Raw genomic sequence first — 26,996 nt, 5'->3', positions numbered from 1 at the left:
CATATAATGTCCTTAGCCACAACCATGTTATACAAGCCATCTGATGTTACGCGATGGTGCGATTTTGCACAATTGACAGTCAAATCGCATCCGATCGCATAATTTGTAAAAAAAAATGCTAAATTCAAGTACAGTAAACAATGAATTCTAACTTTAATGAAACACTTTCCCAATCTTTAATGTTATTTAAGGTGATTTACCACTAAACAAAGCCTTGCAAGACATCTGAAACCTTCGACCGCGGTATCTGGGTAGCCATTTTGATTTCAGAGAGCAGCAGTATGGTCAGCGGTGTAACGGAATCATGTTGTAATAATTATACTAATCAAACTGCATAACTCGACACTAAGCAGGACACATCATAGCGGGTTCCAACGACAACTTTATTTCTAGTAGCATTGTGGGTAATGACAACTTCTTAGAGGGTACTCAATATATTACACTACTCCTCCCCATACGAAAGATACAAACAACAACGGTAAACAAAAATAAACAGCAGCCTAAGCTACAGATTAAGTTCTAATTCTCAATGATTGCCTAAAAATAACTGGCAATGATTCTTTACAATGACTAGGTTCCGATTCCTCTTTGGTAGGCTGCGATACATCATTAGAAACTAATTCAGTGTCTAGAACCAGAACAGATTGGTCACATAACTCAGGAACTGATATCTCAATTTCACTAGATTCATTTGGCCCTTTATCATGAGCCCTAATTAAATGATCAGCATGAACGTATCTAGTCTTATGTCCAGTTTTCACTAAATAAGTTCTAGGTCCACACAACTTAACTACCCTTCCCAGGACTCACCTCACAATATTGCCTTTGGCTCGAGTGTTCCTTACCTGAACTATGTCATTTTCCGAAAACTGCCTATCCTTATGATTCTTTAAATCCTTATGTTGCTTCTGTTTGCTCTGTTTATTCTCAACCTCTTGGGCTAGGTCAGGTTTCACAAGACTTAAGCGAGTACGCAGACGGCATTTCATTAACAACTCAGCAGGCGTTGCACCCGTGGTGCTGTGTGGAGTTGTGCAAGCAATGGGTCCAGCACAGTGGCCTTCCCAATATCCTTTGCTGTTATTGGGAAGTCCTCATCAATAGCGCTCACACTATAAATCTCACTTTCACACCCTATCATTGAGTCCTCATGGGGCAACCGGGAGAGTGCATCACAATTACTATGTTTTTCTGACCTTCTGTACTCAATTTGATAATCATATGCAGAAAGGACAATGGCCCATCGCTACATACGGGCAGCCGCCATTGTGGGAATGGCTGCTTTTGGGCCTAACAATGCTAGCAAGGGCTGATGATCTGTCATAAGTGTAAACTTTCGTCCATATAGGAACTGATGAAATTTTTTAACCCCGTACACATGGACAAAGCTTCGCGTTCTGTGCATAGTTTCTCTCGCTTCAGCTTAGAGTACGGGAGGCAAAGGCTATCGGCCTTTCTTGACCGTCATCCTTAATATGACTTAACACTGCCCCTAGGTCATAACTTGATGCATCACAGGCTAACCTTAATTCCCGATTCAGGTCATAGTAGACTAACAATGAATCACTAGTTAGGCCCTCCTTACAGGCTTCAAAAGCTTTCTGGAAGTCGTGTGTCCACTCCTACTGTACGCCCTTTTACAAAAGCCTATGCAAGGGTGCCAGCATTGTGGCTAGCCCTGGCAGGAAAGACTGAAAGTATTGCATTATGCCTCGGAAAGATCTCAGTTCACTTACATTGCGAGGGGTGGGTGCTTCCTTTACTGCACTGATTTTCTCTTTCACTGGTTGCAGACCTAACGCACTGATTTTTAGGCTTAAGTAGACCACTCCAGGTTTCAAAAACTCACATTTGGACAGTTCCAAATGCAAATTGTACTTGTGTAAATTGTCCAAAACTTCTGCAAGTATCTTAAGATTCTCTTGCCAATCATTCCTACATACCAAAACGTCATCCTGCTTACATACACATTTCTCAATTCCCAGGAGAATCTGATCTATTTTTGCCTGAAATATTTTTGGGGATGACTTGACACCATAAGGTAGTTTCAAATAGGAATACAACCTTTGTGGGTGCTAATAGTCATATACTCTTGACTTTCTTTGTCAACATTCAGCTGTGCATACGCATGTGATAAATCAAGTTTGCTAAATACCTTTGAACCAACAAGAGCAGTATACAAATGCTGAGTAGTGGGCAAGACATATGGCTCATCCCCCACAGACTGATTAATGGTCGCCTTATAATCTCCGCAAATTCTCACAGTGTTGTTGGACTTTGGCACTACCACAAAAGGGCTTGCCAAACTCGACTTATCCGTTTTCTTAATCACCCCATGTGTCTCAAGTGTCTGGAAACGTCATCATTACCTACCGATTCCTTGCGGCCCCTGACTGTGTGACTGTATAAATCAACTGTAAGTTCTTTCCTTAATATACGCGCAAGTTACTAGAGTTCCTCCTCGGGATTTCGCCTTCTGGGCGAAATCGCTGCGGGGACAATTACACAATAAATAAACAAGTGTCCTTTTTTCTTTCTTTCTAATTGTTTTCTTTTCTGGGTCAAGATAATTGGACAAATTTAACAATTTTCGTTTTAAAATAGATGTTTCATTATTCCTTTACATTCAAATTGCCAGTTAAACAACATTAAAGCGGTTTTTGCTACTTTGAAACCTGCTAAAAACACTGTAAATCAGCCCTGAAAAAAATCGCACAATTTATCGCATAATAGTCCTATCTCATCGCACAATCTGCCCTAAAAACGCCGCATAATTTCTGATTTTTCATCGCACCCTATCTGGAGAGTAACCTATCTGGCCTGGAGAGTAACCCATCTGCTCTCTCGCATAACTGACCAAATGACCAAAAAATATCGAAAGCCGCCACCGAGAGATACTCAGCAGTAATGACGCAAAAAAACCTCTCCCTGGGTCAGCGGCATAAAATGTAACGTCCGATCGGACGTTTCATTTTATGTAATGTAACATTTTATGCAACATTTTTTTAAATGTAATGTAACAGTTTATTTAATACCCCCTCACGGAACAGTTTTTCAGTTGGAAATTACAGTGATTATACGCGACTTTTTCGTCAGTATTGTTTCAGCTGCCAGTGCAACATCACCATCAATGTTTTTAAGTACCCATATATTTATGAGCCACTCTTTCAAGCAACTACTTATTGAACTACCTGGGAATAAATTCCCAATTGCTGCGACATTTCTTCTTCCGAATAGTCAACCATGAAACAGGAGGGGTTCCATTTTTGGTTCCACGACTTCAGAACAGACAACGCCTCAAAGATAGTATCAGTCGTCTCACTTTGAACAACGAAAGAACCTACAATCTGATAGTCAACGTTAGTCTTGACAACAACAAAGAAAAGAGGGAGGCTGTATCTTGTGGTCTTGTAAGTTGCGTCTAGCATACAAATATCGTTTCCATATCGCTCTAAAAGTCGTCTCTGATCTTTTGACTGATGAACAAAGAAGAGCCCCTTTGTGGATGTCTTAATTATTCGCTCATCTTCTCCCTCATTGTCAGACTCTCCGTCACTGTCCTCTTCAGGTCGCGTGCTTTCTTCTTCACTGGCGTAGGTGGCGTATGGGTGATATGCGAAGAGTCATCGGGTGAGGTTTTTTTTCAAAGCTGTACTCTCTTTAAAAGGTCTTCCTGGTCAATTTTTGAGAACCTTTCCTTAACAATTGACTTGTAAATGTGGCTGCGGATGGTCGCTTTGGAGGGATAGAGCCGTCGGATGGTTTTCAGAGGTTCTTGTTGTCCTCGATACAACTCCCGCTGGACAAAAATCTTAAGGTGCCAACGAACCTCCTTCTCAGATCTTGCGCCTGCAGAAACGAGCTCTTGAATTTTGGTCACCAGCCTTCGATTCCGTCGATTCGCTGATGGAGACCGCCGGCCTACCAAAGAATAATGAATTAAAACAAAACAATATTGGCAAGATATTTTCGGATTAAAAACAGATTATTGACTATTGACATGTAAAAACACCTCCCACATGCAAATTATAATAAAAAACCTTGAACAGATAAAAGTTTAAAACGCTTACGTCTCCAGTTGGGTGATTCGTATGTTCATCGACCGATGGAAGATGTACATGGATTCATCTTTCATATTTTGTTGTCCTTCTTCTATGGCCTGTCGTGACTTCTTGGACTGGCTCTTACAACGCCATTCTGTCTTTTCTGGTATCTATATAACATAAAAGCACAAAAAACGCAGCTTAACGAGAGGTTAATTCTATTAGGTTAATTTTGTAACCACTGTAATTCTCGCGGTTGTTGGTATTTACCTTATACTCTGGGAATTTGATGATCTCTCTCAAATGTACCGGTGCAGGACAATTGAGCTTTCTAGACTCTTGAAGAAGTTTGCCAGCTCCTTTTTTTCGATAAGCATGGTCACCATCCGACAGGAAAGAACACAAACATGTCAGGCGGAGGAACAAGCGAAAATTGGAAAATCGATATGAAAAATAAACTAACCGTTTGATTTTTTTTTCTCTCTCACATGTCTGTCCACACCATGCTGACAGTCGTACACTTTGTGATTAACCACAACAAATGGGATGCGGCCAAAACGCTAGCCTGCGAGCAAGCTCTCCATTTGGGGTGATATCGTGAAAAGTACACGCGCGACAGGCACGCGAGAGGAGACGCGACAGCGGGGGCGTTCTCGCGCGGCTCGCTTCGCTCGCCCAAATAGGAGAGCTTGCTCGCAGGCTACCGTCTTCCCATAACACTTTGTGCTTGTGGGATTTAATATCTGTTAATAGACAGAAAACCTATCAGTGGCCGATCCAGACCTTCAGATAAGGGGGGGGGGGGGGGGAGGAGGAGGGGTGATCATCCAGACCCTTAGATAAGAGGGGTGGGCGGTCTGAAAAAAATTTTTTTTCGGTCCTTCGGGCCTCAGTTTGGTGTAAAAGTAAAGATCCCCTGGATCCGGCACTGTCTATGTTGAAGCATTTCCCTACCACTAGAGACCTTGTTACTATTAACCTGTTCTCCCTTAAAATGTTCGTTGCTGGATGGGAAACCAGAGCTTTTTCTGATCTAGCAGTTCACTTGTGAAATCAACCACACAACCTCCCTAAACCTTCTCCATACTCCTACCCTCACATTATTGTTTCTATGTACACAGGTGCGTTTCATTTCCTTTTGAAGAAATAATTTATATTACATTTAAACACTTGAACTCTGCTTTATAAGAATTTGAAGTTGGCCCGACTGATTAGCCTAAATATAAATATACGCATATCATAGAGCTGTTAGTTGATATTTCCTCGGAGTTTATATTCAAGAAGCGCAAGGTCTCCTCGATTTGCCACATCAGCGGTTGCACGCTATCATGAATAAAATAGGAAGCCCCTTACCTGTGTTCCCAAATCCTTTGCTTGCTTTGAAACAAGCGTATCTCGTAATGGTTGTTGTTTCAAACTCTCTGAGAATTGACTCCGCGGCTTTGACATCCTTCACAAGACACGACCTCTCTGACAGTTTCTCTTCAAACAATGAACTTATTGCTTTTAAAGTATATTCCTTTACGCATATCATAGAGCTGTATAGTTGATATTTCCTCGGAGTTTATATTCAAGAAGCGCAAGGTCTCCTCGATTTGCCACATCAGCGGTTGCACGCTATCATGAATAAAATAGGAAGCCCCTTACCTGTGTTCCCAAATCCTCTGCTTGCTTTGAAACAAGCGTATCTCGTAATGGTTGTTGTTTCAAACTCTCTGAGAATTGACTCCGCGGCTTTGACATCCTTCACAAGACACGACCTCTCTGACAGTTTCTCTTCAAACAATGAACTTATTGCTTTTAAAGTATATTCCTTTACGCATATCATAGAGCTGTATAGTTGATATTTCCTCGGAGTTTATATTCAAGAAGCGCAAGGTCTCCTCGATTTGCCACATCAGCGGTTGCACGCTATCATGAATAAAATAGGAAGCCCCTTACCTGTGTTCCCAAATCCTCTGCTTGCTTTGAAACAAGCGTATCTCGTAATGGTTGTTGTTTCAAACTCTCTGAGAATTGACTCCGCGGCTTTGACATCCTTCACAAGACACGACCTCTCTGACAGTTTCTCTTCAAACAATGAACTTATTGCTTTTAAAGTATATTCCTTTGCCATCCTATTGTCGTACGAAATCTCTCAATACGTCCAGACACAGCATGACTGATAATATTCCTCGCATATATCTCCTTGTCTAGCTTTGAAATTGGGAAGCGAACAACCCCGGCGAACAACAAGAAGACGAATTTCCCGCCAGTTTCCCGGCTTTGTTTGCCCTTTGTCGAGATTCAATCATCCATAACCGACCTTTCAATTTCTGGTTGAGTTTGATAACCAAGTTCAGTTCTTCAGAATAAGAATAAAGACCTGGGCAAATTGTTTTATAAACACTGCAGAACGAAATAATCTTCAAAGTAATGTGAATTTAATACTAGGGAACTTAAGATAGAGACGTTTTCGGGGCGACGGCAACTTCAACCGGACGTGACATCATCATTTGTTGGATATTGCGCATGCTCGTGCTCACCACCTTGCCGTCGTGGTCCCGTCGGCGACGTGAAACTGGTCTGTTTGGCGTTGTAGCGAAAACGTGAGTATTTAACTTTCATTTCAATCAGGTTTGTTGCGTTTAGCAACCAACATTTTGCAGATTATCGTTCTTAAATTGTCCTTGTTTTCTTTGAGGCACATTTCAAGCTCGATTTCCAAGCTCTGTTATCTAAACTTACATCTTTGAATGTTTCTATGTTTTCATGTCACAGGGTCAAGATCCAACTTGGCAAACAGCCAACCGTAAGTGAGCTTGACATGGGACAAAATCTTCCCACGAGCCAAATAAAAGTATCCAGACAGAAAATATGAACTGCGATATTTTAATTGTGTGTTTTTAGTTCGCTCTTTTCGTTAGAATATCGTATAAATGAAACGCATTGAAAATTATATAGAATAGTAGGTAATACCATGTACTAACTCGGCGTGGGAATACTGAAATAAAGTTGTTGCCGTGGTTGTTGTTGTTGCATGCAAGTATTTCCCGGGAATTATTTCAATACCAAACTAAGAATACGGTTCCTTGGTAGCATTTTAATGTTCCTGTAATTTGCAAGGCTTCGGCAAGCCTGTGGAGATCATTTTTTTTCAACACGAATTTCTGCCTTGAACTCAGCTGCATCCCGCATGTTTTTTAGCGTGAACGGATCGTAACTGTCCCGAGGAAAATCGGGATTTTTGGACTCATAATTTTCCCACAAAACGAGAAACTCTTCATCCGATACATATTGTCTGCATAGCAAATATTTATTCTCTTCATCCTTTATGTGAAGCCATATTTTCCTCTTCGTTATTCTTCTAATTAAAGGCGCCGTCCTTCTGAGTTCACTGCGATCTTAATGTCTATTTTTGACGGGGAGCGACGGCTGCCTTAGTTCCAGGCTTTCTCTGCCAGTCCGGTCGCCGTCGCCCCGAAAACGTCTCCATCTTAAGTTCCTTACTGAAAAGAATAGAGCACGGGTTCGCCTAAAGAAATAGTCTTTTTGACATTTAATTCAGCAATGAAAAGTGTTTTGAATACACATACCAAACATAACACAGTACGTTTTGACTGTTTGTTTGCCCTTTGAATCTTTCAATTTCCGGTTCTTAGACAGCCTCCTTTTGAGGGATTGCCAAGCGATGTCGCGCCGTCACAGTTGTAATCAGCCGTCCATGAAAGGGAGGTTTAGACATTTTTGGGGAAGTCTAGCTCCCAGCAAAAAGAAAGATAATTTTTCTTCAGATTAGACGTATTCTTTAGTTAAAAATAGATTTATAACGTTTCTACAACGGTTTGTTCAATTTGTTTGCCGACGAGCTCACACAAAGCTAATTTTAGGCCAACCACACGAAGGCGACTCGGGTCACGTCGGATTCCATCATCGGAAGAAGTTCCGACGGGACCTCATTTTGACGGATGGCGAAGTGTGACTACCACTTTGGAGATTGGGTCAATTTGTGTTTATAAGGGGGAGGGGGGGGGGGGGCGGGGAGGGGTTGATTCGAGTTGATATTCGCAGGGGGAACTATTCAAAAGAAAGACTCGTCCCCAGATTTTAGATCTCCAAAGGTTGATATCTCTGAGAAAGATGATGGCAGGCTAGCCTAAACACTACTATTTACAAAATAACTAAGATAGTACGCGCGCTCTGATTGGCCGAGAGGAGTGTTTGCATGAGAGTATAAACATGGTTGTGGCGTCAAATTGTTTGGCTGTTCGCGCGCTAATCACGCAAGCACGAATTCGAAAAAGGTTTCGATTTCAAAACTCGACAGTTTACTTTATTTACCCATTCCTTCGTCGGCTGAAACATTGAAAACCGTTACAAAGAAGGCGAGTCAATTTTTCTTCGCTTAAGCGAGAAAAATCCGTATTTTGCAAAACATCTTTTTGCAAAACAAGAACCTATTACGCGTGCAAGACTTCGTGGACAAGATTTTGCGCCTGGTAAGAATTTCTCTTTTAATCAGTGCCATACAAAGAGTTTTGCGTTTTTTTCTCGGGAAAGTTATTTTATAAAAGCAATAGAAAATTTTTTTCCTGTGTTTGCATAGCCTGATATAAACACTCGAGGCGTTGGGAGAATTCTTGACGGTTATGCAAACCCTCGACTTCGTCTCGGGTTAACTGTCTCTAATTCTCCCAACCCCTCTCGTGTTTATATCAGGCTATGCAAACACGGAAACTACGTTTTCTATTGCTTAATTAAACAGTACCTTGCTTCTTTTAAAACAGCGTCTTTAGTTCTGTTCTTCTTATTTGGATCTAAGGTGATTTCTTTAATAGCAACATGTCTGTAATAACAAAAGAGTAACACATGTGAATGTGCAGCTATGGCAAAAGAGGATGTGTGCTGTATTGATGTGAAAGGCACAATAACTATGACCAAGATGGTGGGAATTCTATAGTGTTTTAAAAGGGTGCATATTATTTTGTCTCTACTGGTCTGTCTAAATGAACTTTTTCCCAGGACATAAACGTAGCAAGTCATGGGGTAGTCAGCTTATTTTAAGGTCTCATTGGAATGCTTTCTCATCCAGCACATTTTTTGCCCCACTTTCCCCTCAAGAGGGTTGCATCCTTTTACTTCTGCTAGCCTTCACATTAGACCTCCTCAAAAAGACACCCCTGCTGTAAGTCAGGCTTTTAGTCCGCTGTTCCAGTCTGTTCTGCCACAGCTGTAGGTTTACCCAACCATACCTTGAACTTTTCTTCTCTGTAGCGAGGAGAACCGTACCACCAGCTCCCTTGCCAATAGTTTTGATGACGTCGTAGCTTTCCATTCTCTAAAGTAACTTACAACTTTAGCGTCTTATCACCACGGTTGTTAAGCTTCATTGTTTACAACACCTCCTCTAACGATGTTTGATGCCATCAGACGGGCAGAATATGTCTACTTCCACAAACAGTGAAGACGCTTTTCAGTCTTCAGGTAACCAGATTTGCTCAAAATTGTTCAGAAGGTTCACAAAATGATCGTCGATTTCGTTTCCATGTAATCAAGTTTCAGACACGGAATAAGCGATCACGGAAGGGAAAGCACTTGAACATCGACCTAAACTAGATGAGTCAGCGGCGTCTTACAAAATGACGGAAATAATACCTCGACTTCCGCTCACTTGATCGATCAGAGCGAAGGCGCAAAATTTGACTTAGTTTGAGTTATAAAACGGTTAACATTGTCGTTTCCAGTTTATATAACTTAAAAAAAAATGTTAAATCTGTAATAGACTCAGCTGTATTGCATTGAACGATGCGGCTTATGGTCTTTCCGAGGAACGTTGGTTTCGGTAGATGTTATTTAGTGTCAACATGTCACGAAATCCTATCTATAAACAGGGGCACCCAACGAGAATATAGTTCAAAACCACTTAAACATAGCATAGTTGAACGTATTTTAGTATTTAAACGGTACATGTAGGCATATTTTTATCCCCTAAAAATTTTTCATCTGTTCGGATTTCCTAGCTGAAAGTCTAGTGATCCGGAAATTATAGGGATCAAAACTTACCATTTCGAAAATTTCAGCCAGAAAAAAAGGCTCCCGAAAATTCTAGGTGACCTTTTTAGGGTAAAAATCCGTTAAAAATCGGCAATTATACCATTTTCGAGATGTTTGAAAATCCTAGGAGAGGCAGGCAAGCAAGAAATTTAACAACAAATGTTCCGAAAATCTAGATCTCAAATCGTCTTCCGAACAGATATTTTCCAAAGCTTGTCGTTGGGTGCCCCTGTATAAACATCGACCGAAACCTAGGAACTCGCCTGCTGCCGTACGAAAAAACCAAAATAAAATAAATCCCGCGAGAGTGCGAATCCCATCCCAGTTTTATTGCTGTCGTTTAAGTCTCAAAGAGTAGTTTTCCAGCTTCTCGACTTTCACCTAGGAAAGTTTAAGATGTTCATAATAAAAGAAGTTCTCCTTTCACAATCAGACGCCAACCGTTTCAACCTGACAATGGCTAGTTGTTGGAGATTCACCAAGAGGACAATTGGGTGGGCACGGATCCACACCGGTTTCCACCCTTTTACCGAAATCGGTCGGATTTTTCATAATAAATATATTTTTAGTAATAAAAATGCTTTCCAAGTCGAAATCTGGAAAATGTTGGACTCGCCTTGCCTAATATACACTACAATATGGAAACTGGCCTTGATGGAATAATCCGCCGATTTGCAAGGCTTCATCTGAGGAGAATGGAAATGGCCAATATTCAGAACCCCAGGAAAGGGGACTTTAGGGCCGGAATTAAAATCCACCAAAATTCCCGGGAGAGCAAGAATTTCCGCAGTGATATTTTCCCCGACAATTTTAGATGCGTTTAACGGCTTTACGAAGGTTTAGTTTTTTCATTACTCAGGGTGATAACTCTTCTCCACACAGTTTCCATTCAGAAAAATGTAGATTAACTTGGGATGAAAAGTGTGAAAAATTCAGCGTCCTCATACAACTTTTCAGCTGAACTCAAGCCCAGAGGGGGAACTCCGGATTTCAAGTGATAGGGATGATCGAATGGGGGCAAAAATCAAAACCCAAAAAAATCCCTGGACCAAATCAAAAAAGCCCATGCCGAATTTTCAAGCCATAACAAAAATTTCCAGGAAGCATAAAATGATATAACACGGAAAATAGAAACACTAGACCGGACCAGGGAGGCAGCGGAAATCGAGCCAGCGTCCAGACCAGTCATTAGTAAACGCAATCCCTCACGGTTTAACGCGCTAATCGGTCGTCGACGGCGAAACTGGGCCCTGGGATACATGCGCTTCCTGAACTCTGACTCAGAAAGGAAATGTGAAAACAACAACGACAAAAATCGTACATCTTCAATGGAACTGACCTTTATTGCTAAAATACACTGCACATCATGCCAAATTATGGCGAGAAATATACAAAAATATTTTCAAATGTCATAGTTTTTCTGTAGCACCGCCAAATCAGAAAGGATTAGGATAAAATCTCCTGATTCTGAAAAACCAACATCACTATAATGTAAAACACTTACTGTACATTCGAATAAGAATTCACTCAAAACATTTGGAATTTTTAATTTTGTTTTCTATTTTGAAGTTTGCTTAATTATCGTGTCTTCACATCTTTAAGGGTAAATCCTTGAAACACAGATAAATCAATCGCATTTTCACACCAAAAGCAATCAATATATACATTAAGAATCTAATGGAAGTTGGATCTGTTTACCAAATATATGGATTTCAAATGAACAACGTTCGTCCTATCTCGGGTTTCCGACAAGATTCTATAAAAAATGACTATATGCATTTGCTTTTATTCCGGAAATCCCTAAGACACTGTTATTATTTTATTTACTTCTATTGTACAGGCTAAAAGCTGTTTATACATGAGGCAATAACTTATGTTGACTCGCTTTTTCACAAAAGCAATTCCCAATTCAGGTAACACAGACCTTGAATGCTCATTCCTGAATTTATAATAAATCTTATCTCCAGGACTAAAATTTTTTAGCAATTCTCTATTTTCCAATTCCCCATAATACACTCTGTTTGCCCCCCAAATTTTGCATAAACCATTGTTTTTAAATGCTCCCGGGAGTACTGCATTTTCCCAAGAGCATTTTAAGACAATAAGTTATGCAAAATTTGGGGGGCAAACAGAGTGTATTATGGGGAATTGGAAAATAGTCAATGCAGCTTTCGACCGTATCTCAAAATATTCACTGATTCTGAAATTTCGCTTCCCATTTTCAACCAATCAGAAGTACAACCCAAACCAGTCTCAATCTGCATGAGTTTGCGTTTATGATTTGTCAATGTCTATTTTTTCCCCTGATTTGGCAGCGATATTTAGTACAATTTTATGACCCTTGCATGAAAACCCCTTCCATCTTTATCGACTTGTCGTCAGTTAGTTTTCATCTTCAGGACCGATGAACAACTCGTTCACAAGATAGCATGTTTCCATCATCTCTGATCCACTTAGCTTTTCAAATTCAGGCCTGCAGTAAATACGAAAAACATTGCGTGAACGCAGTTGACTAAGGTAAACCACTACGCCAAGTCAAGCATGATAACTCGGGAGGCTAGTTCATTTTTAATAATTATTATAATAGTTATGCGTTTTTTAAATGAGCCTCCGTTTGAGATAGTGGTAAACCTATCCAACATTAAAACGTTAATAAAATGATTGATTGTTACCAAACTGAAGGGCTACTCCATAAAAGAACAAAGTTAAAAAAGGCTAGTAAGAGCCTAGCCTGAATAGTAAGGGTTCCTGTGCGATCCAAGGTTCGTTTCAAACGTCGTTGCTATTGCCGTCCCGAACTCAACTAATCGGCTTAAAGATTAAATTAAAGCGGGATTAAAGATTAAGTTGGCTAAACCGATTGTATTTTTTTCGGTATCATTGTAATGGGGGACGTCTTTCGTGCCTGTCGCATATAAAGGACCCCTTAAGAGACGACCGGCATCGTTATTACAGCGCGCGCGGTTGGGTGAAAAAAAGGAGACCTTCAGTTTGATAACGATGAAACCTCTCACAGTCACAGACTAAGCAGAAATTTTAGAGAAGACGAACTACAGTTTTCGAGAGTGGTAGAAAACCTTGACAGTTTCCGAATATGCTGGGATGACCATACCTTTCAGTTTGATCGCTGTCCATTTCTCCTCGAGCGAATCTCTCTCGCACCTCTTCAAACATTTTTTCGCCTATGAAACTTATCACTTGCCTGGCGAAAAAACAAAAAAGCTCAAAGTTATCAAATTCCTGAACATTTGTAATTATTGTTTACAGGTGTTCCTAGAAATTTCAAGCATCTAGCAAACAGGTAAGTAAACATTCTCGAGGACCAAAGGCTGGCTAAAGACAATGGAATATTGATGCAAGGGGAGATAACTGAAGGTAATAGGATGATTACATGGAGGTGGGGGACCCCAGATAGGTGAGGTAACATAATTATGGTGGGTCACCCTACCTAACATGTAAGCGTGATCAAATCAAAATAGGAGATTATATGAACAGGCGGGTTACCCCACATAAGCGAGTTACCTCACCTACCTGGGGTCCCCCACCTCCATGTAAATAGGCAGTTAGAATCACGTTTACGGCAAACGGCATACGTCAACTCCAAGTTGACAATTTCGCAAAGTAGAAAATAAGCAGAAAAACGCTATGCACAATAATTCTTATGGATAAGCCTGGTATGAAACTACTTATTTTTGTGTAGATATAATTAACAGTAAACTACAAGTAAAAGGAAAATTTGGTCACATGGTATATTAATTGTTTGCAGTTTGCCATAAGTGTGATCCTAAATCTCTCTAATGTTGCGACGATAATGTGGAAAGTCCCCAAACATTTGCTCTTCCCAAAGGAGGATACATATGCCCCTCTCTTTCCTTCCTACATTGTTCTTTTTTGTGAAAAACGTATTTATATGAAATTATCTTAACTGTATTTTATCACGTATTGTAAACTTTCTATGACACAAGCACTTAATGTTTGTCTGTTTTTTATCTTGTATTATATAAGTAAGTGAGTCTGGAAATGGTTCGTGGAGTGTTCGGTACTCCCATTATTATTTACTATTACAGCGGGTACTTAACTCTGCCTACTTGATCAAAAGTTTCCTGAATACCTCCCGTTACATTATTCTAAAGTGTTACCCAAAGAACTTACTCTTTAAGCTTCTGTTTGCAGGACAATGGTCTATCCAAGTCTTCCACGATTTCTTCTTCCACTGCTGAGGCAATGAGGCAGTATATGATTATTAGTGACATGAAAACAATTCTACACCAGCTGAGAGATGTACTGATCTATTCAATCAAATTCCAAATTACACAACATTGCACAAGACAATTCAATGAATCTGAGGGTCATGTAGCAGCTGCTCGGAAGAGAAGTCACCAATGGTGTCTAACCCTGAGCCCAAGCAATACAGAAACAATTGAAAGAATGACATGTCATTGTTTTCTACGACCAATCAGGAGAGACCTTAGGAGCAGCTCCTATATACACAACTGGAATCTGAGGTCGGCTTAAACCTCAATAGTCTAGTTTTAAATTCGTCGCGGCAGCTGAATAGAAGCACTAAAGACTCATTTATACAGGGTTAGCCTTGGCCTTAAGTAAAATATTCACAAATACCGGAGAGAAGGTGTCGGAATTTGAGTTTAAAACAATAGATACAGTTGCACACAGGTCTTCTTCTGACTGAAATTCGTGAATATATTTACCTTTGATCGAGGCTAACTCTGTATAAATGAGCCTTTAGTGCCTCATTACAGCGGCGGCGACGACTTCGAAACTGGACTATTCGAGATTCCTTGAAAACAAACAAACGCAGACGCTTGCGAAATTAACCTTTGGTTTGTTAATAAAACTGCCAAATGAGATAAGTGAAGTTAAAAGAAGATCGTGGAAGTGAAATGTTATCCTACAAACACTTAATAATTTGGACAGTTATTTGAAATTCGTACTTAGATTCCAAATTACCTTCAGCATCTTGAGCAGCCCGGGCGTTGGTGAGAATATCGTCCAGAATCTTGAGAGAAAAATGGCAAGCGATATCTCAGTTCAAGTTCTAAGATAATGTATTAAGAGGTGTTTTTCTTCTTTTCTTATTTCTTCTTCTTCTTATTGTTATTATTATTACTATTATTATCGTCATCATTATTATTATTAGGGTTTAAAACAGATGCTGATTGAGCAACCATTCCCTCCTTTTTGAAGGTTCGTTTATAGGTTTTTGACTGAGCTATCCTTGATACAACACAAGAACCAGAGGGAATCTTGCAGAAAATTATCACCTTATGCATCTGGGCCAAGGGGTGTGACTACTTTTGACACCAACGCTTTTCGTCAAAGCGAGATGGAAATTTATCTCAGGGCTATAATCAGTAGTCAGGGGTATGCAGCATTCATAGGCCAAGATTTGGAGCAGAGGGAATACGTGGTTCATACAAAAATACCCTTTTGTATTTTTTAACAGTCGAATATGTCAACAATCAGAGTAAACTGCAACTAAATTAAACATAAAAAAAGCCTGGAGAAGTAGAAGCGTTCATACACCGAGCACTAAACATTACATAGCCGCGCGGAAATACGAAATTTCTCTTCGAGTGTTGCGCTCAATCGTGAAATACTTTTTAACACGGAAAGAGAAATTTTTTATATCCAAGCGGTCCTGTAATGTTGTATTTATAACATAACCACCAATAAAATACTTAATAACCATTTCCTTTTATATGTTTTTTGTTGATGTTTTTGCGAAAGGCGCTATTTATTTTGTATCCATAGCAACGGTGATCTTTTCATGTGTATCAGACGTGTGAGGATATCTTGTTTTCGCGCGAAAGCTCATGTGGTATTTTGCTGGTGTTTATATAATAGACCTTGTCACGGTTTTCGACGCCATCTTGACGAGTAGGCAAACGCGTGAAAAATTACAGTGTTTGTGTGAGAATCTAATATCGAATAATTGCCGTAAAACGGCTGTTCTGAAAAAAAAATATGAATTGTAAACTAAAGCTTCACTCCTAAGGACTCTACTGAAAAAATTTGAGGGCGTTCCATGCGCTAGAAGACCTAAAACCACGTTTTAAATTTTCTATACATTTGTGTGTAAGAAAGTCCCTGGAAAAATTACAGACAAATATATGGAAAATCTAAAGCAAGCGTCTGAAGAAACTTAAGCACAGGTACGCCCCCAAATTCTTTTAGTACAATCCTTTGCCTCGTAGCTTTAGTTTACAATTTATATTTTTTTCAGGCCAGCCGTTTTACGGAAATTATTCGACATTAGACTCTCATACAAACATTGTAATTTCTCACACGTTTGCCTACTCGTCAAGATGGCGTCGAAAACCGTGACAATGTCTATAAATCCCGCCATAGTTTTTTTTTTTTGCGACGTAAAAAGACATAAGAAGCGCGCCACCTCTGATGACAAATAAAGCAGCCGTCAACGATCGGCACGTTTGACTATATTATTAATTGCAATATCTCACCTCTTCTTCCGAGTCATCTTCAAAATCATCAGGATATTCAACTTCTGCTTCTTCATCCTCTCCGTTTTCTTTCATTTTTGCTGCCGACACCGGCTTTTTCGGCGAATCACCGTTCGAGCCTTCGTCGGATTCATCCGAATACTCTTCGTCGTCCGACTCATCGAAGTCGTCGGAATACTCACCAGGGTCATCCGCAACGTTTGTGTGATCGACATCTAAAATTAGAAAAGTAAAGTCTTATTACCGTTAGATCTGGATTGAGCTCTGAGCGGGAAATGATGAGAGTACAAGACAGTTGAGGAAACGCCCTCTTGCCAAAGTTCCCCCACCACCCAATCACGGTTTTCATTTTTCCTCGATTCACCCTTGCAAACTTTCGTCATAAACATAAGAACAAAAGAAGAAAGGTCACAGGATGCGAGCATTGTCATTCCTGACTGAGTGAGCAATATAGTTTTAAGTAAAGAGCACGCGTCTAACCTTTCTTTTCCTGTGCAGTAACCTGTTGTTGCCGTCTATTCATTGGCTGAGCTGATTTGCACCGTACTCTCAACATCCGTCCGTTCTCATCCGGAGATTTTATCCCGGAAGCTGACGAGGGACGTTGGTGCGAGCTAGGAGATTTGTTTCTACTTCCACCTGTTGTTTTCAGTAGCTGCCTGAGAGGAGGAAGTAAAAATCCCTGTGAGTCCACGAAACAGAGACTCCCAACACATACAGTCTCCTTGCCAATCCGGGAGAGCTCACTAGATAGAAAACTTTGAGTTGGTTTAGTCTAAAAACAGGAAAATACTCTTGCCAAGCTCTTCCAAAATCGGTTTTAAAATAGACGAAGTTTCACGCCTCCTTCTCTTCTTTAGCCTGTGCCCTCCCCCACTGAACAGGGAGTATTACCATTCAGCACAGAGCCCACTGGTACGCGGAACCTTTTCCCGTACCCAGGGCATTTCCCTTCTGCTTATCAGAGACATCAGAAAAATAGCTCTACTTCCCGAAAGCGTACAAGTAAAGCGGGCTTTAGGACAACACCTGGCCCAGAAAAGCATTTGCTAGGATTTGAAATCAAACTGTGTATAGAGTATTAGCAATAAAAAGGTATGCAATGATGGTGGAAGGGCATCACTAGACGTGCAAATAAACGTTATTTTCAGGATAGCCCTGTTCAGGCTCCAAGGTAGTGAGGAAAGCGGATCGAGGAAATTTGCGCGAAAAGCGAGTGAGGGCTAGGGAGAGACGGAGTAGTGGAGCCTGTGAGCATTAGGTGGGTTCATATACTAGCGAGGTAAGTAGATTTTAAGTACACTTAAATCTTACTTAACATGTGAACGGGTCTAATTTTACCTCAAGTAGCCTACTTTGTACCCATGGTAACGCGTTGCCTTCGAAGACACCGAAGGACACTTTTAGGTATAGTTCCAACTATCTTTACTAGCCTACTAACGCACTATCTCAGCACATTTCGGAAAAGGACGGTAAATCAGAACATGATAGCACGCTAACACGCAAACGTTGGTTGTCGATTACCCACTTGCTCACTTTAATCATGAAAGCGTAACGGGTAATCGGCTAAATCGGCTCCGGTCTAACGAAAATGAATCCGATTCTTCTATTTCTAAAATGTAATTGTGAAGGTCATGAGTTTTGAGAAGTAGATCCAGTAGCTCTGTAATGTTTCTTGCAAAGAAAATTTAGCGACGGACCTGTCACTTAAAGTTTTCAAAACTCGTTCTGTGGATGTGGCCAAAATGAGGAAGCTCTGCGTCTCCGTCGCACATTTTGTTGATTTATTTGGGTTATGACTTGCCTGTTTCTCCTTCCGCTGAAATAGCAAAGTTCTCTGTCGCTGTAGTAAGAAAATTATGAGAACCAAAAAGTAAGCAGTTCGAAGTTTTCGAGGTATCATGATGAAGTTATGTTTTGAACATGTAGTGTTTCAAATCCTACTCACACTATTACATGCGTTCGGAATTTTACTGCTTATAAACTTGACTGACATCCCCGATTGCTTCAAGTATACTTTTTGTAATATGAACGCTTATCAGGGTAAGTAAGCAATCATGCTCTCAAGTGTACTTAAGCTCCTGCCATACTTTAGGTCTACTAACTTCGCTAGTATGAACCAACCTGTTCAATACCTCATTCCGGTATACTACCAGCTCCTGGTATTACCCTATGATTGGTCAATTGTGACAGTTAACTTCAACACTTACATCTTTGTGCGCGCAGAGACTAACAAACATGCCGAGTATGTTAAACCCTCCGACACCGCACCTTTTGACGGTTTGACATTTTGACACAAGAAACGGTTTTTTACTTATTTGAAATGATGCTTACACGTTCCCCCCTTCTCTCATCCCGCCGTTTCTCGCTCGTTCGCTATTTTATCACTGCTCGCTCGGTTTTTTCGCTCGTCTGGACTGACCGAGAGTCTGGCACAGGCTATTTTCAGGAAGGAAATATTTTCGACGAGGTCGCCGTTTTGTCCGTTTTAGCAGAACAAACCGGAAAAATAGGACTGGACATACACTACACAGTCAACCCTCTCTAAGACGGACACCTCTGGGAAAGGCACCAAGTGTCCGTCTGAGAGAGACGTCAGACTTATAGAGAGTCAAATAAAAGGAAGCAAAAAAGGCAGGGCCAACTCTGAGTGTCCGTTTTACCGAGGTGTCCGTTAAGAGAGAGTCAACCGTATTGACTTTTCTTCAACTACAAAATTATAGTAGCTGTTCAGACATCATGTCCGGCCCCAGCATACATTCTTTCGGATATTTTAGTGGGGAATTGCCGAATGGCCAATTGTCGTTCGCAGTACTGAATCTCTGCTCATAATCATTATGTAGTGGCGGAAAAAGAATACTCTACTTTGATAGGTTTGTATTGCACTTGCATTTACCAAACTAAGAGTAGTTCTCTATAACTGAGTGAATCAAATCTGCAGTAAGCCATTTTACTCACTTAGCATGTAAAGCCTCTTGTAGATTTTCCTTTTCTTTTATCAGAATGGCAAGATGCTCTTGTACAAAAGGCTGATTAAGAATTGTCCCAGCTCTGCGAATAAATGAATAAAACCGTGTTTAGCAGCAAAACAATTCCACAAACTTGAACAGGTGTAACGCTCAAATCATCAATTATTATCGTTATCATAATAAGTGAAGAATAACTATTTTCCCTATAGGAAATTAACGTTTAGGTACTACGTAATAATCTGTTCGCTTGTTATCTCCAACAGTTCTTTCACATGTTCAAACCCGATAAAAAAAATAATTAATCAATTAATTAAAAAAAAAAAACGAAATTGTTCGAGACAGATTTCTTTTTTAACAGTTCTTGGGAAAACGAATAGAAGCAACTTACGATGGACGCTCATCTGGGGTCTTTGATAGCAACAGGGAAACCAGCGCTGACAGAGAAGATGAATATTGTGACGGAACTTCCTGGAAAGAGCCATAAGAACAAGATCTCGATAAGAATCGGGGACATTTCAAGATTCAATTAAACGTTTCTTAAACAGGGGCATTAGGACCATTAGAATTCGAAAGAACCTTGCAGTGAGTCAAATTAAGTTCTTACCATCCTTAGGGGAGAAGAAATGATATAAATAATATACCACACAATGATTTACGAAGAAAGATTATTGTCAGCAAGGGTGGATTTCCATTCTCGAGCAATTTTTACGTGCTTGCGTACGTAAATTTTACGCACATTAATAAGTAGAGAGGCAATGTATGGAAGATCGCACGTAAAGGTAAAAACCACCTTAAACGGCCGAGAGACTAGAGGGAGTTAATTGTCAGTACAGAACACATACGAGGTTTTTAACCATGGACTTGTGATGACTTGGAAATATTATGAACAGTTTGTACAAATAAATCGTACTGTTGTACGTAAAGTGTGCGTAAAGCATTGCCGTAACAAGGAGATTATTCTTTGAACAATATAGTGGCAGGTGATTCTGGGGTGCAGCTCTCTTTGCCCAAAGTTAACGGAAGAACTCACCGCATGATCTACTTTAACAATCTTGTAAAACAAGCTGACAAAGTTGGTTGCGTCAAATGCGTAATGCAAAACGCACATCTCCAACAGAAGACAGCCTAGAGCCTGAAAAACACAAATACTGCTATTACTACTACATGTGAGCCTATGCTATGCTACCTATACACTGATAAAATATTGCAAACGTAGCTGCGCTAATAGTCTATTTAAGGTGTGCGAATCTGTACCGTTTCTAGCTTCAACTGATGATAGTGGGCGTCTTCACGCAAGTGGTCAGTGTAATTTTCACACAAGAAAAAGGTTCATCTCCCAGAGGAATGGTTTCGAGCCGAGCAACATGGCCGGTAATTTTATTGTTTTGGTACATGGCGGAAGCAACGTCGTGTGAAAACGTTCTACATAAAAATTATCAAACGTACAAAAAGCAATACGCATGCAAATAAGACTAATTTCCATATGGCCCATTGCCTGTTAGTAATCCATGATAGCGTACTGTACCAATTGCTGCGGGTACTTTAAGGTTAACAGCCGCATCGCATGTGCATATCGATTAACATTTCTGTTATTAAAATATTCTATTTAGTAATGTTATAAATTTGAAGAGCTTTTTTAGAATATTAGGGAAAATTTTCTGACAAACATAATGACTTTACCCAAACATCTGCTTTGGAACTGTAAGGCATATCTTGGCATAATTCTGGGCTTAGATAACACGGTGTACCACAACATGTCTGTGCCATATCAAACGTGTTCTCCATCATTTTGGCAATTCCAAAGTCACCTAGCATGAACAACATCATGTAAGCCTGGTTCAAAGTTTTCATTTGAACTTCTCTGTGTGCATGCTAAATGCTTGTTAATAACCTTACGGATAGATCTCAGTGATAATTGCTTTAATTACTACCTATTTCATGCTGTATATTGTTACAAATCGCAACATTTACTACAGAGATATTCCAGTATATTTATAACTGCAATATTAAAATATAAAAATTCATTCTTACCTATTTTGACAACTCCCTTCTTGGTCAAAAACACGTTTTGTGACTTCAAATCTCTAAAAAAAAATCATTTAAAATATTGAAATAAAGAATAAAAGTGCAGATCCTAGCTAAGCTTGTTTATCTAGCTAGCTAGTCTGCAAAACCTATATTGAAACCATTATTGAATCTCCCAATCTTAAATATAAAACGAATAAAGCTTTTGGGTCCCTACCAGGGTTTTTTGGAAACTGGACCCAGCTCCCTGCAAAGGGTTAACAGTATGGGACTCCAGATCATATGAAACCATTCCATCTCGAAACAGATGAGAACTTACAGATAACCTAGCTAAGGAAATATTACGGAAGTTTCTGAACAGAATTACAACAAAAAATTTTATGCAGCTGTCATACACATACCTGTGAAGAACTTTCTTCAAATGAATATGTTGAAGAGCCATGGTCATCTGAACAAACCACTAGACATAAAAATAGAAATAAAAACTAGACATAAAAAAAATAAAAACAAGTAGAAATAAAAACAGGTCACTCAGCAGAATGATATCAATCAGAAACTCATAAGGGGTTGAAAACCCCTTATCAGTTTCTGTATCAATGTAATATGCACAGGAAATCATTGGTGTTAAAACTTCATTAATTTAAAAAAGATCCGGCAACAAAATTCTTAGCGTGCAAACACATACGTTTTTCCAGTTGTCGCCTCTCAGTCTCTCCATCCAAAATGTAACTTAACCAAGTTACTTTTCCGGTGGAGAGTTATTGATGACCGGCAATATGTCTGCATTTACATTTAAATTTTTCACATTTATTCGTGATGTTTAAACAGGAAGTTTAGTTAGCCCAAGATGATAATTATAACCAGCACAACACTGCATAAAGATTAGTAGAGGACTTTTGTGTCAGCTGTAAATAAAGGTATTACAAAAATGTTGGAAAACATGTTTGCCTCCTTTATTTATATGTAGTCTCAGGAAATGTTAATACTTACTTGCATTATTTGGTTCTCTGAAAATGGAGAATTGTTCTAAAAGAAAGTAGATACATGCAGGCATGTTAAACTAATAAAAGAAACACTTTCTTGTCTGTTTTTAATTATAAATTGTAAACTGAAAATATCTTTTTATCCCTCAAGAAAAATTTACAACACTGGTTGGGGGACTTTAGCTGGATTTCACCCATTACATCGCGAACTATAATAATATCCCCTACTCTTAAGGAAAGGAGGGCCAGGGATAAAACCTGTGGCTCAGCAGACTGGCACTTATCCAATTGAGCTAAACCAAGTGGCAGTTTTACCACTATTATGGCATTCACATTCCATTCACTAGTTAGCAGTACACAAGCTGAGTTCCCAAGATTAATCTGACTTACACTGAATAATATTGCTAGAGATTAGACTACAACTTAAGTACTGGAAGACCATAAGTTGCCTAGAGGTGGACCACTGTGGTTTCAGTAGTCAGTTTAAACTCTTTTCACATGGCTGCTGCTTGTGGAAGATCTACATGTTAGGTGAAGTCAATTTTTCTGTGTTGCTGAACTGTTAATGTGTTTTTTTTTTTTTGCTGCTTTTACTAACTTCTCTTGCTGAAACAATCTTTTCACGCAGAGTTCCACCATCACAGAAATCCTGCAATGAGAAATAACAAAAAATTGGTAAAGCTTGTATTAATATTAAAAGTAAATGTTGCGAATCTATCCTAAAAAAAAAAGCACTCAAACAAACATTTATTAAAATATTTTATAAAAAACATTGAATTCCCATGATATACAGCTAATTCGCTCTCAGCAAGAAACATTAAAACTCAGATGTTATCATAATTTACACTTAATTTATGGTTTAATTTTCAAACTTGGGTGGCATCCATTTACCAATCATTTTTTACTGTCTGCTCTTTCTTAGTTTTCCTGTGTCTAACCATACACTGCTCTTCTATCATGTACACGTACCACTAATAAAATAAATAACTTCAACATAAAAGATGCAACTTTATTTTATGAAATTGTCCTTGAATTAAATTATTCTTTTAATAATATTATTCTTTCAAAATATTTCTCTGCATTTCTGATTAGCTCAACTCCCCAGTTAATATTTTCTTCATTACAAACAGCTTAAGCTACATGTAGGGGTGGCGAATGGTAAAATCCCAGATCCTCCGAGACGCCGAGATCCTAGTTAGAAATCAGAGCCCGAGACTCTTTGGTGAAAAGTTTCGAGACTCAAAAAAAGTAAAAACAAACCATGAAAAAATGAGACTTCGAGACTTATCAAAAATGCTTCCAAGATTTCGAGATCCTGCCAAAATTTTCCGTGACCCACGTTTTTCGAGGTACCATTTGCCACCCCTACATGTCTTTGACTAGACCTCAGAAGGTCCACCTCAACCATCAGCCTCAGTGGATAACACCCTCCTCAATCTGTATTATTCTTTACATCAAACTCAGCCCCATCCAATAATTATAATAATAACATTGCTACTAGACATAACCATTTCATAGCTAGGATAACCAGTACCTGAACAATGAAAAGCTTTTCCTCTGATGGATCAAAAAATGACTCTTGCAGTGAAACAACATGCGGGTGTTTTAAATGAGCTAAAATGCTAAAAAATCAACAAATAATGAAATATCAACTCTCCTGAATTTATCCAGGCATCTCCTGGATAAGTTACTAAGCTCCTGGTTACCTGTATGGGTCACCATTCCAAATTTCCCACATAAAATCGACTTCTGAGCTTTTCTGTACTTTAGTTTTCGAATTTGGCCCATTTTCCTCAAAATTTGATTTTTTTTTTCATTGATAGTAACAAGGTTTCTGGGGCATTTTTGCAAGTACTTCATCACTGACAAAGATTAATATTTCATCAATATGATCACAAATTAAAGTGAATTTTGATGACCTGTACGTATACTTCACGCAAGACTTTATATAAGTCACACCCATGTTGGAGACTGGGTCAATTTGTGTTGATCAGGGGAGAAGGGGTTGGTCATTGATATTTGCAGTGGGGGGGGGGGGGGGCGAGCTAATGCAAAAGAGAGAGTCTCCAGATTTTATATTTCCAAAGGCTGGCATTTAATTCTTTAGAAAAGGTGATGGCAGACTAGCTTAAACACTACTATGCAGTACCTTGCTTCTTTTAAAACAGCTTCTTTAGTTCTGTTCTTCTTATTTGGATCTAAGATAATTTCTTTAATAGCAACATGTCTGCGTAATAACAAAAGAATAACACATGTGAATGTCCAGTTATGGGAAAAGAAGGTATCATAATAACTACAGAGTCAAGGACCAAGTAGCCTGCAGTGCAGGCATATTTTGGGTGGGCAAAACCTTGTTCGTGTTTGTAGTATTGTCGTAGCCGCCATCTTTGATTTTATGACAGTGGAAGATTGGGGAGAGTAGAAATAGTAACCCATACGGTAGGTGCGAGGGCGAAAGAAGGAAAGGGGGGAGGAGGAGGGGAGAAAAAAAATACGCCTGCCCGATATCATTGTTCTTTTGGTAAACTCCGTACGCTGGCAAACGGAGCTCCTGATTGGTGCGGCATAGGGAAGTGAATTGATGCCTGTCAATTAACTGTAAATCTATATTGTTTATTCCGTTTCCGTCAGTCTTTTGGAATTGGAGCGGCTGGGAATGTCACGTGTATTACGCAATGAGAAAGTCAAAGCGATTTCTTCACTGGTCATCAGGACAAGATTTGCTCGCAGTACTAAAACCTACACCACTTTTACCTCATGCCAAAATGCTGCTTGTTCCAGTACGTTTTTTTTCTGGCGAGTAAATTATGCTCTGGAGGGTTCTATGTTTTGACTAAGAAAATGTGATTTTAGCCGCTTGTTTCACACTGAGAGGTCATGACATACTTAGTGATTTTCTGTGGTTTTTGAGTTTCTGGTCTTCACGATTTGCCCTCTGATCCAAGAGCGTTTTCTTTGACCTCTTTTGAAGCGTAAAGCTCTTTTTGTCGCTAAATAAGGCTGTTAGGTTCTTTATTTTTGTCCAAAGTGCCTCAGGATCTGAATAACTAAGCGATTTTCTTTCTAGTCCGAGAATGTGATGTTTTCCTGCAATGTTGTATCACGCTGGGCCCAGCTCGTTAGTTTTTTAAATTGTTTGCAGGATGTTAAACTCTCACGGATAGCGATTTACAGAGGTGAGTTGCAGCTTAAACTGAAGCGTCATTAGGTGTGGAGGATTGCACTGTGACTCAGTCAAGATAAGGACAATGATAAACTCCAGCTTGTTTTTCTAAGACAATGCGAGTCTTCGGACTGCTGGAGCGACTGTTTGGTTGTCTTGTTATTGTCGGCTACTTATTTCCGGGAGAGTCGGTCTTGCGCGTCTAATTAGGGGGTGTTTCTCATTTTCACAGTGTTTTCGGGCAGGCGTTTTCTCTTCTCTCTCCCCGCCCCCTCCCCACTCCCTTTGACTCGCCTCATTTCCTCCTCTCTTTGGGAAGTTTCAACATGTGGGAGTGGCGCTTTCGTGAGCAAATTGCACGCTAAAAGAAAACACCTGCTCTGCAGGCTAAGGACCAAGATGTTGGGAATTCCTTAGCGTTTTAAAAGGGTGCAAATTTGTCTCTGTTGGTCTTTCTAATTAAACAGTGTGCGCTGTTAAGTAAAATTTTCCAGCTACCGTAAAATTCCGAAAATAAGCCCCGGGGCTTACATATTTTTCAAAGGCCCTTTTTGAGGCTAGGGGCTTATTTTTGGAGGGGCTTATATTCGGAAGAGCTTATCTACGAAGGCAAATTTGAGTTTCAAAATTGATAGGGCTAGCCTTATAGTTAGAAGTAAATTTACCGTCTTTGCTTTGTTTTACTTTGTATTTGAGCGCAATTTTCCAAGTACAAGCCCCTGGGGGGCTTATAGTTTATTTGGGGCTGGGCAATTTAACGGAGGGTTTTTTTTTGTGTAATACTGGTTTGGAAGGCTTATATTTGGAGGGGCTTATACATGGAGGGGCTTATTTCCGGAATTTTACGGTATATAACAATTAAGCTTAAATCATTTGCAATCAAGGCTTAAGCCTTAATTTATCTAAACATAAGCTTACACAAGTCAGTCTTTTAGTCCGCTTTATAAATAAGATAGTTCCAGTCTGTTCTGCTAGGTGTACGCAACTATACCTTGAACTGTTCTTCTCTGTAGCGAGGAAAACCTTTCCACCAGCTCCCTTGCCAATAGTTTTGATGACGTCGTATCTTTCCATTCCCTAAAATAATCTTAGCGTCTTATCACCACGGTTGTTGAGCTTCATTTTTTACAGCACCTGTTCTAACGATTTTTTGAGGCCGTCAGACGGGCAGAATATTTCTACTTCCACAAACTGAAGACGCCTTGCAGTCATCTGAGGTAACCAGATTTGTTTAAAATTGTTCAGAAGGTTTTACAAAATGATCGTCGATTTCGTTTCCATGTAATCAAGTTTCAGAC

The 26,996-nt window shown here is 39.7% G+C and overlaps 2 protein-coding genes across 4 annotated transcripts in view; both read right to left on the bottom strand.

Annotated features, from left to right (window-relative positions):
- Positions 1 to 9,648, bottom strand: part of LOC140929036 (serine/threonine-protein kinase Nek4-like) — a 26,089-nt gene extending 16,441 nt beyond the window's left edge. The window contains exons 1-2 of the mRNA XM_073378860.1: positions 9,275 to 9,648; positions 8,791 to 8,868 (exon numbers count right to left, since the gene is read on the bottom strand). Of these exons, the coding sequence (XP_073234961.1) occupies positions 8,791 to 8,868; positions 9,275 to 9,357 (161 nt within the window). The 5' untranslated portion in view covers positions 9,358 to 9,648. The remainder of the gene's footprint in view (positions 1 to 8,790; positions 8,869 to 9,274) is intronic.
- Positions 9,649 to 12,380: 2,732 nt separating this feature from the next.
- LOC140929035 (serine/threonine-protein kinase Nek5-like) lies at positions 12,381 to 26,996 on the bottom strand. Of its 3 annotated transcripts, none has more exons than XM_073378858.1 (17): positions 26,690 to 26,996; positions 24,685 to 24,762; positions 24,070 to 24,157; positions 23,134 to 23,184; positions 22,543 to 22,578; positions 21,954 to 22,012; positions 21,559 to 21,611; positions 21,208 to 21,335; positions 20,558 to 20,659; positions 19,916 to 19,995; positions 19,517 to 19,609; positions 17,039 to 17,217; positions 16,559 to 16,773; positions 15,045 to 15,093; positions 14,229 to 14,289; positions 13,189 to 13,278; positions 12,381 to 12,549 (listed from the first exon to the last, which is right to left on the bottom strand). In XM_073378858.1, exons 1-17 carry the CDS (start codon positions 26,770 to 26,772, stop codon positions 12,459 to 12,461), a joined length of 1,536 nt encoding a protein of 511 aa, XP_073234959.1. In that variant the 5' UTR covers positions 26,773 to 26,996; the 3' UTR covers positions 12,381 to 12,458. The 3 variants fall into 3 exon arrangements, with proteins under 3 accessions (XP_073234959.1, XP_073234958.1, XP_073234960.1); XM_073378857.1 differs by having other exon boundaries at positions 14,229 to 14,292; positions 26,690 to 26,994; XM_073378859.1 differs by having other exon boundaries at positions 12,381 to 12,551; positions 13,197 to 13,278; positions 14,229 to 14,292; positions 26,690 to 26,993.

This window comes from Porites lutea, chromosome 2 (assembly GCF_958299795.1).
Source record: "Porites lutea chromosome 2, jaPorLute2.1, whole genome shotgun sequence".
Taxonomy (NCBI): Eukaryota; Metazoa; Cnidaria; class Anthozoa; order Scleractinia; family Poritidae; genus Porites; species Porites lutea.
Note: the sequence above shows the minus strand (reverse complement) of the source record. Positions and strands in the feature narration are given on the sequence as shown.